Here is a 17,358-nt window from a genome sequence, read left to right on the forward strand (position 1 = left end):
TGTTTAAAGGATTTTAGCCTTTTTTCTAAGCCACTTTTGCTTGCTACTACTATCTTGCATGCTGTTTCAGACTCACTCTTCATTTCTAATAACAGATCCACACATAAAAGATATGCCGTGACCTCTTCTTCTAACTACAACCAAACGCAACTCACACTGTCAGCCTCCACTTCCTAAATATACCCGCCAGCCTCAGCCTCCCCCTGAGCTCACTCTCCTGAGCCCTATGCCGCCCTCTCTTCACAACTCAGTGCCTAACGCCGTGGTCAGGTGCACATCTGTCTCAAGGGGATCTCTCCCTCAGGTGTTTGGGTCTTGCCACCCTGAGAAGATGACAAATTTCCAGAGGGAAACCAAAGCATATTGCATATTTTCTTAAACCTATCACCAAGCAAAGAAGGGAACTGATGAATTCTGATATAAATCAAGGTGGTGATGACTTTCACGAACAGCCAATTCTCTGCGCAAGACCATTGTCAGACATGGTCAGAACGTTCACTCACAAGAAGAGGAACTCCTAGGATTAACTATAAAAATAAGGAAAGGTGGCTAAACAGCCTTGAGGGCTCTTTAAGAGTTTTTACTTGGGCCTGGCACGATAGTGTAGTGGATAAAGTCCTCGCCTTATACACGACAGGATCCCATATGGGCACCAGTTCTAACCCTGGCAGCCCCACTTCCAATCCAGCTCACTGCTTGCTCTCTGGGAAAGCAGTCAAGGATGGCCCAAAGCCTTGGGACTCTGCACCTGTGTAGGAGACCTGGAGGAGGTTCCTGGCTCCTGGCCTTGGATCGGCGGAGCACTGGCCGTTGCAGTCACTTAGGGAGTGAACCATCGAACGGAAGATCTTCCTCTCTGTCTCTCCTCCTCTGTGTGTATCTGACTTTGTAATAAAAATAAATCTTTAAAAAAAAAAAAAAAGAGCTTTTACTCCATAAGCTGGAAAGTAACACAGGCAAGTACTAGCTAGTCACGAGAACTGGGTGGTGAGTGGGGAAGAGGACAGTAAGGAAGGGGGAAGGAAGAAGCCACAAGGAATTTATGCTATTGGTCTTCCTAGGACCTGCTTTCTGGATCAAAGCTTTCCGTGTGTGGCTAAGCTTAGATCATCAGCTAACAAGGATTAACTAGTTAACAGCCCCCAGAAATCCACAAATCCCTGTGCAATACAGTAAGCCTATTTTTAGGTACAGTTCAGCCTCTTCTCCAAATTCCTTACCTTTCCCTAGCCAAACAACAGAACCAAGCTGTGCCCTATTAAATTATCTTCCTCAGAAACGTGGAGTTGGAATACCAGGAGGCTGAATCTAACAGTGTCAGGCAAAGAGAAGCATGGGGACCTCAGCAAGTCAGTCCTCAGTAACAGGGTTACAAAAACCTCTTAAAAAGAAGGAAGGAGGCCCAGTGCGGTGGCCTAGCAGCTAAAGTCCTCGCCTTGAACGTGCTGGGATCCCATATGGGTGCTGATTCTATTCCTGGCTGTCCCGCTTCCCACCCAGCTCCCTGCTTGTGGCCTGGGAAAGCAATAGAGGACAGCCCAAAGCCTTAAGATCCTGCACAGGCGTGGGACGCATGGGACACCTGGGAGAGGCCCCAGGCTCCTGGCTTCAGATCAGCTCAGCTCCAGCCAAGGTAACCACTTGGGGAGTGAATCAGTAGATGGAAGATCTTCCTCCCTGTCTTTCCTTCTCTCTGTATATCTATCTTTCCAAGAAAAATGATGAAATTTTATTAAAAAAAAAAAAAAAACTCAGCCACAAGGTACAGAAACACCCAGTGGAGGAGCTGCCTCTGGGAAGAAAATGAAGATGTGAAGTCAAAATATTTTTCTAGTGTATACCTTTTAAGCGATACAGCAAGTTAAGCTGTCATTTGTGATGCTGGCATCCCACATGAATGACAGCTCAAGTTCCAGCTGCCCATTAATGTTCCTTGGAAGGCAGAGGAAGGTGGTCCAAGTGCTTGGGTGCCTTTCACACATAAGGGACACCTGGACATAACTCCTGGCTCCTGGCTTTGGCTTGGCACAGTCCTGCCTTTGTCTTTTAAATAAAATAATAAATCTTGAAAAGTAATAATAACAATAATCTGGTGACTACTTTGCTATGCATAAGTTCTTTTTTCACAGTACAAAGAAAAATATTTCATTAGCAATAATGTATAGCCGAGGGTAGGGCGAAACCAGTCAAGTGCCTGGGGCAACAAATGTTAAGGTTACACTCCCTGGGACACACATGGAATTTCAGAGTAAGTACATCTTGAAATGCTGGTTCCAAGTGCCTCTCTTGCTTCATCCTAATCTCAGTTCCGTCAGAGAGCTCCAAAAATACCCCATCAAGCAGAAGCTAAATTCCTTGACTATTTCCCTGATTCTTCTTAAGAAATCAAATTCCTGGGCCCGGCGTGGTGGCGCAAGTGGTTAAGGTCCTCGCCTTGCACACCTGGGATCCCATATGGGCGCCGGTTCTAATCCCGGCGGCCCCTCTTTCCATCCAGCTCCCCGCTTGTGGCCCGGGAAAGCAGTCGAGGACAGCCCAAAGCTTTGGGACCCTGCACCCACATGGGAGACCCAGAAGAGGCTCCTGGCTTCAGATTGGCATAGCATCGGCCGTTGCGCGCACTTGGGGAGTGAATCATTGGACGGAAGATCTTCCTCTCTGTCTCTCCTCTCTGTATATCCGCCTTTCCAATAAAAATAAATCTTAAAAAAAAAAAAAAAAAGAAATCAAATTCCTCAGCCTGACGCAGTAGCCTAGCAGCTAAAGTTCTTACCTTTCATGCACCAGGATCCCATATGGGCTCCAGTATGTATACTGTCTGCTCCAATTCCCATCCAGCTCCCTGTTTATGACATGGGAAAGCATAAAGGACAGCCCAAAGCCTTGGGAATGCACTCAAGTGGGAGACCTGGAAGAAGTTCCTAGCTCTTGCTTTGGATCAGCTCAGCTCTGGCTGTTGTGGCCACTTGGGGAGTAAAGCAACAGATAAAAGATGTTTCTCTCTGTAAATCTAACTTTCTCATAAAAATAAATCTTAAAAATAAAACAAAACACAATCAAATTCCACCATCTACTTTCTACCTCTCTGGAACTTCTAGTCCTACTTAGCAAACCTCAGACTCTCTCAAACCTCAAATGAAGGTGAGAGGGCTGGGCCTGGAGGCTAGATGCTCAGACTCCACTACTGCAAACAACACATCCAAGCGCCCTGCACAACCCTCTGCATGGGATCCTTATCAGGATCTTAAGGCGGTCTAGGAGCTTGTTGCTGAGAAAGGAGTGCTCAAAGCAGGTCTTGACCCCATCATAAAGCAGAAACCAATACCCAAACTCTCTCTCTACCAACTTTGCCCAAAATAAAGTTGACATTTCCCAGTTTCTCCTGCCAGTACAGCCATGAAGCTAGGTTTTCTCCAGGGAAGTAAGCAGATACACCAAAGAGGACACCAGGCAGTATCACTGGAGAAAAGATGTGCCTTCTTTGGTTTTTCCTGTCACCCAAATGCAGACACGACAGCTGGAGCATGAGGAGCTGCACAACGATCTAGAACTGCCATACTGAAAATGGAATAGGGCCCGGTGCAGAAGCTAAAATCCTCTCCTTGCATGTATCAGGATCCCATATGGGAACTGGTTCTAATCCCGGTAGCCCTGCTTCCCATCCAACTCCTTCCAAGTGACCTGGGAAAGCAGTCACGGACGGCCCAAAGCCTTGGCATCCTATACCCACGTGGGAGATCTGAAGAGGATCCTGGCTCCTGGCTTTGGATTGGCATAGCTCCAGCCATTGTGGCCCCTTGGGGAGTGAATCATTGGACGGAAGATCTTCCTCTCTGTACATCTCCTCCTCTCTGTATATCTGAATTTCAAATAAAAAAATAAATCTTAAAAAAAGAAGAAAAGAAAAGAAAATGGAATAGTATCTTTGCAAACATCCATCCACACTTGGCTCCTTTTAACGTGAGGGAAATGAGCTTCAGCATGTTGGAACCAATTGGATCTGGGTTTTCTGTTTTCTGAAATCCAAAATAACTCAGACACTCTCTGAAGACACTGTCTACCCTTTCTGCTGAGTAACCGCAAGTTATCCTCTCAGCTGTACTGAGAGCTCCCTTCATCCCCAGGCAACACGGAACGAAGGGAAACCTTCCAATTCCGCCCACAAATAGGCTGGGTGTTACTAAAGGGCACTCAAGGACAGAGGAGTGAAATCCTAAACACTACCAAAAGGCAGAAGGACAACTACCAGTCTGTTAAAGTGAAATACTTAACAACAATACAGGCAGATGAACCCTTCCAAAGGCAGACACACAGTCAGTAGCTACCTCCTAGAAGAGCTATGAATGTGTAATGTACATGCCTTTTCAAATGCATCTTTGTTGTGCCTGGCGTGATGGCTCAATTGGCCAATCCTCCTGTTGCAAGCCCTGAGATCCAGTATGAAAGCTGGTTCGTGCCCTGGTTGCTCTAATTCCCATCCAGCTCCCAGCTGGTAGCCTGAGAAAGAAGCGGAGAATGGCCCAAACCCTTTAGACTCTGTACCCACATGTGAGACCAGAAGAAGTTCCTGGCTCCTGGCCTAAGTATGGCTCAGCTCTGGCCATTGCAAGCCATTTGAGGAGTGAACAAGTGGAGGGAAGATCTTTCTGTCTCTCCCTCTCTCTGTAAATCTGCCTTCCCAATGAAAGTAAATAAATCTTAAAAAAAGGTATCATACAGTGTCCCAAACCAAAGTCAGCTAGCAGTATTCACACAGGATACTACACGCAGGCCTACACCCTAACCACAAGTGCTACTTCCACAATCCTGGTTACAACAAAACTAATCAGCCTTAAAAAAATTATTTATGGGCCCAGCGCGGTGGCACAAGTGGTTAAGGTCCTCGCCTTGCATGCCCGGGAACCCATATGGGCGCCGGTTCTATCCCAGCAGCCCCGCTTCCCTTCCAGCTCCCTGCCTGTGGCCCAGGAAAGCAGTCGAGCACGGCCCCAAGGCTTTGGGACCCTGCACCCGCGTGGGAGACCGGGAGGAGTCTCCTGGCTTCAGATAGGCATAGCATAGGCTGTTGCACTCACTTGGGGAGTGAATCATGGGACAGAAGATCTTCTTCTCTGTCTCGCCTCTCTGTATATCTGCCTTTCCAATAAAAAAAATAAAAATAAATCTTTAAAAAAAATAAAGAAAAAAAACAACCCATTACTAAAATGACAGGACTAAATTACCACCCATTCATATTTACCCTGAATGTAAACTGATTAAACTCATCAATCAAATGCTATAGATAGGTAGACTGGATTAAAAAAACAAAACCTGGGCATTGCAACAGCCTAAAGTCCTAGTATCTAAAGTCCTCGCCTTGCATGTGCTGGGATCCCATATAAGCACTAGTTGTAATCCCAGTGGCCCCGCTTCCCATCCAGTCCCTGCTTGTGACCTGTGAAAGCAGTCAAGGCTGACCCAAAGCCTTGGGACCCTACACCCACGTAGGAAACCCGGAAGAAGCTTCAGATTGGCTCAGCTCTGGTCATTGCAAGTCACTTTGGGAATGAATCAATAGATAGATGGAAGATTTTTCTCTCTGTCTCTCCTCCTCTCTGAATATAAGAATTTCCAATCAACATAAATGAATCCTTTTAAAAAATCTATTTGTTGCCTACAGGAGACATGTCTCATCAACAATGATCAGCAGAAACTGTATCTTATAGATTTTGATTTTTTTTAAATTTCATATCTTCAGAACACTTTCTCATTAAATTCTTCACTGACTCATAGATTATACAGCTAATCATTTTCTTCAAGAAGATTCCTGATTTTCATTTCTTTAGTGATACATTAGTCACTCAGTAGCATGTTATTATTTAATTTCATGGTGTTGTTAATTTCTTTTTTTTCCTGTTGTTGATTTTGTTTTATGGTTTTTCATTTAAGGGGATGTACAGTAACTGTGTAATCTAGACTATCATATCCAGTAACATGTTATTTAACTTCATGGCATTGTAAATTTCTATTTTTCTTGTTGTCGATTTTGTATTGTGGCTTTTCATTTAAGGGAAAGTAATGTATAACGTAACTGTGCAATAGGAACATCATATCCAGGTATGAGGATACAATGCAGTATGCACCTCTCCTTGCACATCAAAGATGAACTCCCAATGAAACTGTTAACTATATCTTGACAATAGGATGCTGGACTCTCTGCCATTGTCCATGCCCGCAATAATGGACATACGAATGTCTATGAAAAACTATACTACGGTAATAATACAGCGAAACTCTGGGGGGCAAGGAGTCTTGGGGAGGGGGAAAGGGAAATCCCAGGGCCTATGGAACTGTATCATTAAATTATACTAATAATTTTTTTAAAAGAAAGTGGACTTTATATAGAGATAATCTTTCATTCACTGGTTCACCTCAAATAGCTGTATCAGTGAATGTTGTGCTAGCCCAAAATCATGAGCCAGGAGCTTCCTCCCAGTTCTCCACCTTGGGGTAGGACACCAAGCACCTGGGCCATCTTCTAGTACTCAAACCAGTGCTGCAGACAGCAGTTTTACTCACTACCGGTTCCAGAGAAAAAAAGTTTAAAAGCAAGTAAGTTTTAATATTGTTTTAACCTTTGTATTCTCTCTTGAAAACAACGAATAAAACACCTAGTGAAGGGTGGAAAAATTTCTACAGCTGGCAGATGCAGTTTCAACCACAAGAAACAATCATACATCACACAGGATGTCAAAATAGAGAGGAAAAAAAAATGGTTTTTGTGTTAAAATGGGACATGGAGTGACTTGACCTGCCACTTCCTCATTCTTGCCAGTAAAGACAATTGCAAACCAGATTGTGAGCCCAAGTTTCACCATTGAGACAAAAGGTTAGCAGCCTTGTGCCCCTCCAGATCACATGAGAAACAAAAGATCAGACAGCCCACTCTGTGTAACTGGTAAGTAACCATCTTCAAAAGTAAATTGTTAAGTTATGTTTGTCTCTTGCATGTCTCTGCTTGGTACCAGAGTCAGGGAGGCGGGTTTCTTCACTTCCAGTATCTTTCCCTGCTTCCACTTTCACCCCCTCAGCAAAAAGTCTCCAGATGAATGGAGTCTCGCATATGAGCAGGGCCTGGGCTTTGATCTCACCATGCTAGCCATGAACCGACTTCCATGTTAAAATCTTCAAGGCAAATTCTTTCCAATGACGTAAGTGAGTCTACACAACAGGCAGTTTCCCTGAGTCAGAGCCCACACAGGTCAATGGACTGATTACACTGTAAAACAAACATCACAGTTCTGTGGTCCAAACAACTCCTTTTATGGCATGTCAAGAATCCTGCAGATCACCTTGCCAAACAGGGATCCCCAGGAAACCTAGGAAGCAGCCTTTTCTCCCTATAATCCCCTAAGTGAAATAAGAGTTCCTAAATTTACCAAAGTTTAGCTAGCAGCTTGAGATCCCACCTTAGCACTGAAGATTCCAATATATTAGAACAGAGAATACCTTTAGGAGAGTTCCTTAAATCTCAGCATAATTGACATTGTGGCCAGAAAGGTCTTTACTATGCTGGCTTTCCTGGGCATGATAGGGCATTCCACAACACCACTAGCCTATACCTGCCGGAGTCAGCAGCGTCCCCTCCCAATAGTGGTGGCAACCAAAAATGTCTCCATATTGGAAATGGTCTCCTGGGGGACAAAGTCATCTCGAACGGAAACCATTGCTCTAGGACAATCAATAGTTAAGATAGTCTGAAATCTCAAAGGGACAGTGCCATGCCACAGCAAGTTAAGTTTCCGCCTGCAGCACCAGCATCTCACATGGACACTGGTTTGAATCCTGGCTGCTTCACTTTCAATCCAGCTTCCTAACAATGTGGCTGGGAAAGCAGCAGAAGATAACCCAAGTGCTTCAGTCCCTGCACCTGCATGGCAGGCTTTTGATGTGGGGAGAGAACCAGCAGAAGGAATATCTCTGTATTTTTCTCCTTCTCTGTGACTCTGCCTTTCTGATAAAAAATATATATATATTCCAATTTTTAAAAATACATTGCCTGGGGTCTGATGTGATGGATCAGTGGCTAAATCCTCACCTTGCACTTGCCAGGATACCATATGAGTGCCAGTTTGTGTCCTGGAACTCCACTTCCCATCCTGCTCCATGTTTGTGTCCTGGGAAAGCATTCGAGGATGGTCCAAAAAAAAGCCTTGGACTCGCACACCCACATGGGATACCTGAACAAACTCCTGGGTCCCAGCTTTGGATTGGCTCAGCTCCAACCATCACAACCACCTGAAGAGTGAACCAGCAGAAAACCAGAATCTGAAAAAGTGATGCCCTCAGGCACCAAGAAACTGAACACTAGTCAGAGGGTCTGGAATTAGAAGAGGAAGTAGAGGATACAGTGACCCGAGGAGCACAGACTCAAAGGAAGCAGCACTTCTCAAATCGAACTGATCATACCAAGCAGGAAGTCAGGTACAAGATCACCACAACTTTGGATTGATCAGAAAATAGACCGGATTACAATATTCAATGATGGCAACTATTTAGAAATAGAGGTGGGCACCATGGCACAGTGGACTAGGCCACTGCTTAGGATGCCCACATCCCATACTGGAGTCCTAGTTCTAGTCTCAGCCATTCTACTTCCCATCCAGACTCCCATGAATTCACCTAGGAAGCAGTAGATGAGTACCCAAGTACTGGGGTTCCTACCACCGACAGGAGACCTGAATGGAGTTCCTGATTCCTGCCTTTGGCCCGACCCTGACATAGTTGTTGCAGACATTTATTTGGACAATGAACCAGTAGATGAAGCTCTCTCTCTTTCTGTTACTTTGCCTTTCAAACAAAATAAGTAAACCTTATTTCAAAAGAAGACAAAAATGTTTAGACCACAATGCAGACCAAATAAATCTACTAGTGGGCCAGCCACCAGCTGGGCAGACTAGGCTCTCCATGGTTATGTGGAGACTTCCTAGAGCCTCTCTTTTAGAATGAAAGCTTTAACTGTTTAGCCTGACATGGCTACAACTTCTTCATGCAGTTTTCCAAACAAGCAGGACCATATTCATGTCTTAATTTTGAGACTTCTGAATTCTCCTGTCCTGTCCAGGAGGGAAGATTCCAAGATCATAGAACAAACAGAATACACTCCAGATTCAGGGCAGACCTTATATTTCCTCCAATTACAACCTAATTGGGCTGCTCCCATTGCCACTCCCATACAAAGACTTCTTCCCCACATGTCCCAATTGTGTGTAAAGCCTGATTCTATGCCCTTAAGTCCAAAGAAGAGAAGTAAGCCAAGCCCTAAAGCCCGGTTGGCTAGAGCAGAAAGGGTTTCATGACTTTGCCCTACCTCTGACAAGTTTTTACTCTTGGTATAAACTGGCAAAGTCTGGGTTTCTGGAACAGTTTGCAGGAATTCGAACCATAAGTAATATGTAAAAATGCATGCTGAAATGAATAAGGCCATAAGACACTGTGACTTTCTAAGAGGCTTCTCTTGCCATCAAAAGCTCAGTGCTTGGGGTAGTGTCATGACACAGTATGCTAAGATTCTGTCTGCAGTGCCAGCATTGCATATGGGTGTCGATTCATGTCCAGGCTGCTTTACTTCCAATCCAACTCCCTGAAAATGTGCCTGGAAAGGCAGCAGAGGATAGCTCAAGACCTTGAGCTCCTGCACTCATGTGAGAGACCCAGAAAAAGCTCCTAGCTTCAAACCAGCCCAGCTATAGACATTGTGGCCTTCTGGGGAGTAAAACAGCAGATGGAAAATTTGTCTTTTCTGTTTCTCTGTTTTTCAAAAGAAAAAAAGAAGGCTCAGTTCTTGGCAAGGATATGGGCTTCCAACACACAAAAACACGTGGATTTTTTTTTTAATTTTATGAATGTATATTGAAAAGGCAGATTTACAGAAAGGAGACACAGAGAGAAAGATCTTCCATTCGCTGGTTCACTCTCCAAATAGCTGCAATGGCTGGTGCTGAGCCGTACATAGACAAGGAACAAGGAGCTTCTTCTGAGTCTCCCTTATGCAGACAGGGTCCCAAGGCTTTAGGCCATCTTCCACTGCTTTCTCAGACCACAGCAAACAGCTGTATTGGAAGTTGAGCCACTGGGACTCAAACCAGTACCAACGTGGAATGTTGTGCTTAGGAGGTGGAAGATTAGCCAACTGAGCCAAAGTGCTGGGCCCAGAACATTTTTATTTTTTATGTATTTAATATTATTATTACTATTACTATTATTATTAGAAAGGCAGATCAGATTTACAGAGATAAAAATAGATATAACGATCTTTAATCCACTAGTTCATCCCCCAACGGCCTGTGATGGCTGGAGCTGAACTGAATCAAAGCTAAGAGCCAGCAGCTTCTTCCAGGTCTTCCGCATGGGTGTGGGGTCTCAAGGCTTTGGGCCGTCCTCTACTGCTATTCCAAGCCATAAGCAAGGAACTGGAAGGGAAGTGGAGCTGCATATTCAAGGTGAGGGATTTGGCCGCTAGGCCTCTGCACTGGGCCTGAAGCTATAATTAACGTGCTCATCTTTGGGGCCCGGAGCAATAGCTTAGCTGCTAAAGCCCTTGATTTGCACACACCAGGATTCCATATGGGTGCCAGTTTGTATCCTGGTGGACACACTTCCCATCCAGCTCCTTATCTGTGGCCTGGAAAAGCATTAAGCACAGCCCAAAGCATTAGGACCCTGCCCCTACACAGCAGACCCGGAAGAGGCTCCTGGCTCCTGCCTTTGAATAAGCTCAGCTCTGGCCATTGCCGCTGCTTGGGGAGTGATCAGTGCACAGATCTTTCTCTCTGCTTCTCCCCCTCTCTGTAGATATGACTTTTCAATTAAAAAAAAAATTTTAAATCTAGGGCCTGGCTTGGTAGCCTAGCATCTAAAGTCCTTGCCTTGGGCCCGGCGCAATGGCACAAGTGGTTAAGGTCCTCGCCATGCACGCCCGGGATCCCATATGGGCACCGGTTCTAATCCTAGCAGCTCCACTTCCCATCCAGCTCCCTGCCTGTGACTCGGGAAAGCAGTCGAGGACGGCCCCAAGGCTTTGGGACCCTGCACCCGTGTGGGAGACCCAGAAGAGGCTCCTGGCTTCGGATCGGCATAGCATCGGCCGTTGCGCTCACTTGGGGAGTGAATCATCGGACGGAAGATCTTTCTCTCTGTCTCTCCTCTCTGTATATCCACCTTTCCAATAAAAAAATAAAATAAATCTTTAAAAAATAAATAGATAAAACAAATAAAGTCCTCGCTTTGCACGGACCAGTATCCAGTATGGGCGCCAGTTCTAATCCCAGCAGCCCTGCTTCCCATCCAGCTCCCTGTTTGTGGCCCGAGGACTGCCCAAAGTCTTGGGACCCTGTACCTGCATGGGAGACCCAGAAGACATTTCAGGCTCCTGACTTCGGACTGGTGCAGCTCCAGCTGTTGCAGTCACTTGAGAGTGAATCAACAGACATAACACCTTCCTCTCTGTCTATCCTCTTCTCTGTCTGATTTTCCAATAAAAATAAAATATTTAAAAATAAATAAACAAACAACTCTCTACAGAAAGTACTCATCTTTTGATGGTAAATGATGGGTGATTTGAGGATAATCATTTTCCCTTTAAGGAGAATGAATTATAAGCAGAAAAACAGTGAGTCTTTAGAGAGCTCTGTGAGGGGAGTGTCCTCCTGAACAGTGCCCATCAGACAGATGGCAGGCACCCACCTTTCCCCCACATCCTTTCAATGTGCCAAAGGATGTGAAGGGGTTTCCTTTAGTATTTATTTTCAACAAACGTCAGAAGACATGGTGTACTGCACAATCATTTATGGCTAACTCCAAGGCACCCTCGGTCTATTTTTAACATAGTGGATAAACAATATATACTGCCAAAGCTTTCACAAGCAAATATGGAAAGAACAGCATAGAATTAAGTGACTTGGGCAGCACAGGGCTAAGGAGCACAGGTAACTCCAGGCCACTTCTCAGCTAAGACAGCAGCTGTGCAAAGCCAGGTAAATTCCCAGTCATCATCTCTGCTGTGAATGCCTCCTTTTTACCCCCTCAGAGAAAAAACAGAAATCTACTGGGATATCTCAGGCTCTGTCCTCAGAGACCGAAATGTAGGGAAGGAGCCACCTTTCTCCACTGGCCACAGGAGGAGCTTGTTTACAAAACCAGTGTGAGGAAATCCAAAGCAGTAATAGGAACAAGCCATTCCAACGTGGTGCCTTCTGCTTGCAACGGACAGGAAAGAGGCCAGTGCTGTGGATCTTGGGGACCCCCACAGTTGGAAGAACCCGATTTCCTCAATGAAGCCTTTTAACGGGCTTATGGTGAGAAACTGGGAAGTTAAAGAACATTTTTCTTTGGAAAGCAAAATAAAAAACTCAATGTTCAGGGAATTTTGCAAGTTAAGTTACAACTACTAAAGTGTATGCCAATCAAAATACCTGACATGACAAATATAAGACGTGCACCAACCTGTCAGCTAGACTAGGGAACAAAACCCAGGAGCAGCCAAGAACAGAAGAAATGAGAGGCACCAAAAACCAGAAACAAATTCATGTTTCTCCTTTGTCTAGCCCTTATGCTTACTATTGTCTAAAGATCAAATGGGACTTTGGTGAAATTACTTCTTCTTCTTCCTCCCTCCCCAAAAAAGAGCAAAAAAAAAAAAAAAAAAAAAAAAAAGCCTTCAAATATGGTACCAATACCGCCATTACAACAGCCCACTGCACACCCATGTCACATTATTCAGCCCAGACTTACATATGCAAGCAGCAGCGAGGAGACGGCAGGCCAGGTACGGAGGATCGCAGGAGGGGAAAGAGGGCTGGATGATGTAGTTGGCAAAGGTGATGGCAATGATGGCCTGACCGGTAGGCTCAACAATCAGCAGTGAGGCCCACAGGCGGATGAAGGCAATGAAGCCCCCAAAGGCCTCTAGAATATATGCATAGCTGGCCCCTGACTTGGTAATGGTGGTCCCCAGCTCTGCATAGCAAAGGGCACCCACAACAGAGAAGAGCCCACCAATTGCCCACACAGTCAGTGACAACCCATAGGAGGCAGTATATTTCAGCACACCCTTAGGTGAGACAAAAATCCCTGAGCCAATCATGTTGCCCACTACCAAGCTGATCCCATTCAGCAGGGAGATCTCTTTCTTCAGCTGCATGGTCTCCAGGGGCTCTTTAGGTGACGGGCTGGCATCTTCTTCCACCGTGGGCTGGCTGGCTTCTGGAAGGAGATGGTAGGTGGGGGTGGGGCTCCCAAGCTCCCTGGTTTCCATGGTAAATGGTTCTTGCACACCTGTGTTCACTGTAGCCTGGAAAAGAATACAAGTATGTCCGTCGAGGGTAGGAATCAGTGAAGTTCTGGTTTAAGACCCTCAAGACAGGCAGGATTCTCTGCCTATCTCCTCCTCAGGGTCACACACAGTCCTACATACAGTAAGTCTGCCTCAGTTACTAGATAGAACACAACGAATTGGAGGCAGCCCTTCACTGCTCCTGAGAAAGAACCTGCGACAACTCTATAATGACTTAGGACAAACAATACTTACCTTACCTTCCAGGGTAGGCTGGCATTAGGTTTATTCAGAGCATCAACTCTCCTGGAGGTCTTGTTTTGATCTGTTCTCATCAGCTCAAAATCCACAAACCTGCTCCTATAGAACAGACCAGTCCTTGCACCTGGTACACTACTTTAACGGCCTATACGCCTCTCATTGTCCACACCCTGGCAATCCCGCCCAAACCTAATGAGGGCCTTCTGCACTGTCCAGCAACATGTGGGGAAGTCTGTGGTTACACTGAGACCAGCAGAGACCTCTGGGAGGGGCTAAGGAGCCAACACCACAGTATATCACTAGTACAGAGACTGCATCTAGGATAAGACTCGAACATCCATGAGTTGCTGAGTCCACAGCACCCACCTTACTTCCCTGATTCCACACCTAACATTGCTTTTCCATTCCCTAAGTTTCTGTACCAGTCACATTTCAATTCTGAGTCCCACCTCATCTTTGAGAAAGGAATGGTAAGCATTTGATTTCCCCTCAGTTACCATTCCTATAAGATCATAGGGATAGGGCCCAGTGCGATGTGGCTCAGTGGCTAAATCCTTGCTTTGCACATGCTGGGACCCTGTATGGGTGCTGGTTTTTTGACCCAGCTACTCCACTTCCCTTCCAGCTCCCCGCTTGTGGCCTAGGAAAGCAGTCGAGGATGGCCTAAAGCCTTGGGACCCTGCACCAGAATGGGAGATCTGGAAGAAGCGCCCAGCCACTTTCCGTCTAGCTCCCTGTGAATCTGCTAACGCACTTGGGAAAGCAGTGAAGGATGGCTCAAGTTATGAATCTACATGAAAGATCCAGAAAACTCTTCTAGCACCCGGCTTCAGATGAGCCCAGCTCTGGCTGCTGCGGCCATGTGCAGAGTGAATGAGTAGATAGAAGATCACTCTTGCGCTCTCTCTCGCGCTCCCTCTCTCTCTCCCACTCCTTCTCTCTATAACTCTTTCAAGTAAAAATAAATCTGTAAAAAAAATTCATACGGCTGGCACACTGGCTCAACTGGCTAATCCTCTACCTCCAAGGACAGGTATCCCTTATGGGCACCAGCTCATGGTTCCTGTACCAGCTGCTCCATTTCCCATCCAGCACCTTGATTGTGGCCTTTGGACCCTGCATCTGCATGGGAGCTCTGGAAGAATCAGTGGGTGGAAGATCTTTCTGTAAATCTACTTTTCCAATGAAACTAAATAAATCATTTTTTAAAAAAAATCATATGCCAGAATCTGGGGGTCTCATGGAATTCAGAGCAAAGTAAGCAATTATTCCAGAGTGATCAGTTCTTAGGGAAATTTTTAATCTCCACATAAACCCATGAAAACTTGGCCCTACCTGTCATAATACCCTTCCAGGCTGATCTTGAGCCCAAATGAGAAAGCTTCTCTGGGGCACTAGTCATCTTTTCCCAGTTCCAGAAGAACTGAGCCAGTCTACCTCTGCTTAGCCGAGCCCTGGCTTTACTAGGCAGCACCACTTCTCGCTTCACTTCTGGCACCAAGCCATGGAGGTTTTTCTACCTGGGCCTGTGGGAACATACTTGTTTTCACGTGTCTGTCAGGTGAGCACTGGCTTGGGAACAAAAGCAGTAAACACCTGAAAAGCTCATTGTCTCACAAAAGACTCAGGCACAGGGATCTGGATTGCTCTCTCGATTTCACCAACAGAGACAGCACAGAAGCCAACCCCAGGGACCACTCCAGCTTGCCTGATTCCATTGAGTCCTCACTGGGCTACCATGAGTTAATTTTGTATTTGTAGGGAGGATCTGGGGAGGGGTTGGGGGAATCCCAGAGCCTACCAAACTGTGTCATGAAACAAAATTAAAAAAAATTTTGTATCTGTACAATTTGTAAGTGGCTTATAAAAGGTGTCTGATACCCTGGTGAAACTATTCAGATGCATTTTTAAGAGGGGTGAGGTACTATCGCAGCCCTTAAGATCTCTGCTCTAGATCGTAGTCCCAGCACCTGAACAAGGACAGGGTTCTTGTTGGAAGGTTCTGAGGAAGGCATCTTCTAGCCAAAGGAAGAGGAAGAGTCACACAACCGAAGGTGGATAAGTCTTATTTCTCTTCCTTCAGTTAAAAAAAGTCATCAGGAGCCTGTTCCTAGCCAAAACCCCTACCTCTTTGCAGATCATCATATAGCTGTAATGGCTCCTCAGCAGCTCTCCAAGGGCAGCTGGCTACACTATAACTGAGGTCACCCTTCACCTACTCTCTACACCTACCTCGTGCACTTCTCCAGCATCTGCGGGACCCATATCATGCCCACTCTGTGCTGGGACACAGAAGTGAACACAGTTGCCTTGGGCTGTGCCCTTCCAGCCAGTATGGCAGCACGGAAATGAGATGGACCTAAGGTAAACACTGCCTGGGTCAGAGACCAGAGCTCCTCAAGCACCTGTACCTTACCCTCTCTGACAGGTACCTTCCCAAACAGTCACACTGATCATCTGTCAGCACCAAACTCACAATAAGAAACTCCTGTAAAACATACAGTCAACAGGCCTGGTACGGTGGCCTAGCGGTTAACGTCTTTGCCTTGAACACGCCGATCCCATATGGGCACCAGTTCTAATCCCAGCAGTTCTAATCCCTGCTTCCCATCCAGCTCCCTATGGCCTAGCGGTTAACGTCTTTGCCTTGAACACGCCGATCCCATATGGGCACCAGTTCTAATCCCAGCAGTTCTAATCCCTGCTTCCCATCCAGCTCCCTGCTTGTGGCCGGGGAAAGAGAATGGCCCAAAGCCTTGGGACCCTGCACTTGCATGGGAGACCCAGAAGAGCTCCTGGCTCCTGGCTTTGGATTGGCTCAGCTCCAGCCGTTGCGACCTCTTGGGGAGTGAATCATCGGATGAAAGATCTTTCTCTCTCTGTCTCTCCTCCTCTCTGTATATCTGACTATCCAATAAAAATAAATAAATCTTTAAGAAAAAACATTCGGTCAACAATGCAAATTGAAAAATGGATGGGAAGAAGATTGCAAGCTCAATTCACTAGAAAATAAAATAAATTCAAGATAAAGCAGAAAGTTCTAGACTTTCAACTTCCAATTAGGATGTTGAAAGCTAGAAAAAGTATCACTTCCACTCTAAAAACAAAAAGAAAATTCAGGTTATGTTAAACACACACACACACAATTTTTCCTGAAGCCATCAGAAAGCTGGGTTTACAGGGCAACCAATTAGACTAAAACTGAATACGGAGAGAGGAGCCAGCGCTGCGGCTCAACGGGCTAATCCTCCACCTTCAGTGCTGGCATCCCATACGGCTCATGTCCTGGCTGTTTCACTTCCCATCCAGCTCGCTCCTAATGCACCTGGGAATGCAGTGAAACATGACCAAAGTCCTAGAGACCCTTCATACATGTGAAAGCTTGAAGAAGTTCCTGTCTTAAGATCAGCTCACCTCTGGCCATTGCAGCCATTTAGGGAGTAAATCAGCAGATGGACAATCTTTCCCTTTCTATCTCTGCTCTCTGCAACTCTGTCTTTCCAATAAATAGAAATATATAAAGTCCTTGTCCTGAATGCACCTTGGGATCCCATATGGGTACCAGTTCTAATCCCAGCAGCTCCACTTCCCATCCAGCTCCCTGCTTGTGGCCTGGGAAAGCAGTCAAGGATAGGCCAAAGCATTGGGACCCTGCACATGTGTGGGAGACCTGGAGGAGGTTCCTGGTTCCTGGCTTCAGATCTGTGCAGCACTGGCCGTTGCAGTCACTTGGGGAGTGAATCAACAGACAGAAGATCTTCCTCTCTGTCTCTCCGCTTTTCTGT

At 45.8% G+C, this 17,358-nt stretch overlaps 1 protein-coding gene across 3 annotated transcripts in view; it reads right to left on the bottom strand.

The window, feature by feature from the left end:
• SLC7A6 (solute carrier family 7 member 6) overlaps positions 1 to 17,358 on the bottom strand; it is a 36,506-nt gene that overhangs the window by 12,241 nt on the left and 6,907 nt on the right. For 2 of the 3 annotated variants that reach the window (XM_040982487.1, XM_040982486.1), the window contains one exon: positions 12,772 to 13,330. In XM_040982487.1, the coding sequence (XP_040838421.1) occupies positions 12,772 to 13,294 (523 nt within the window). In that variant the 5' untranslated portion in view covers positions 13,295 to 13,330. Of the gene's footprint in view, positions 1 to 12,771; positions 13,331 to 13,567; positions 14,037 to 17,358 lie in introns of those variants that run through there. The other variant, XM_040982488.1, reaches the window with a different exon arrangement.

The sequence above is a fragment of the Ochotona curzoniae genome, unplaced genomic scaffold (genome assembly GCF_017591425.1).
Source record: "Ochotona curzoniae isolate NIBS_2020 unplaced genomic scaffold, NIBS_Ocur_1.0 contig_3622, whole genome shotgun sequence".
In the NCBI taxonomy this organism is placed as follows: Eukaryota; Metazoa; Chordata; class Mammalia; order Lagomorpha; family Ochotonidae; genus Ochotona; species Ochotona curzoniae.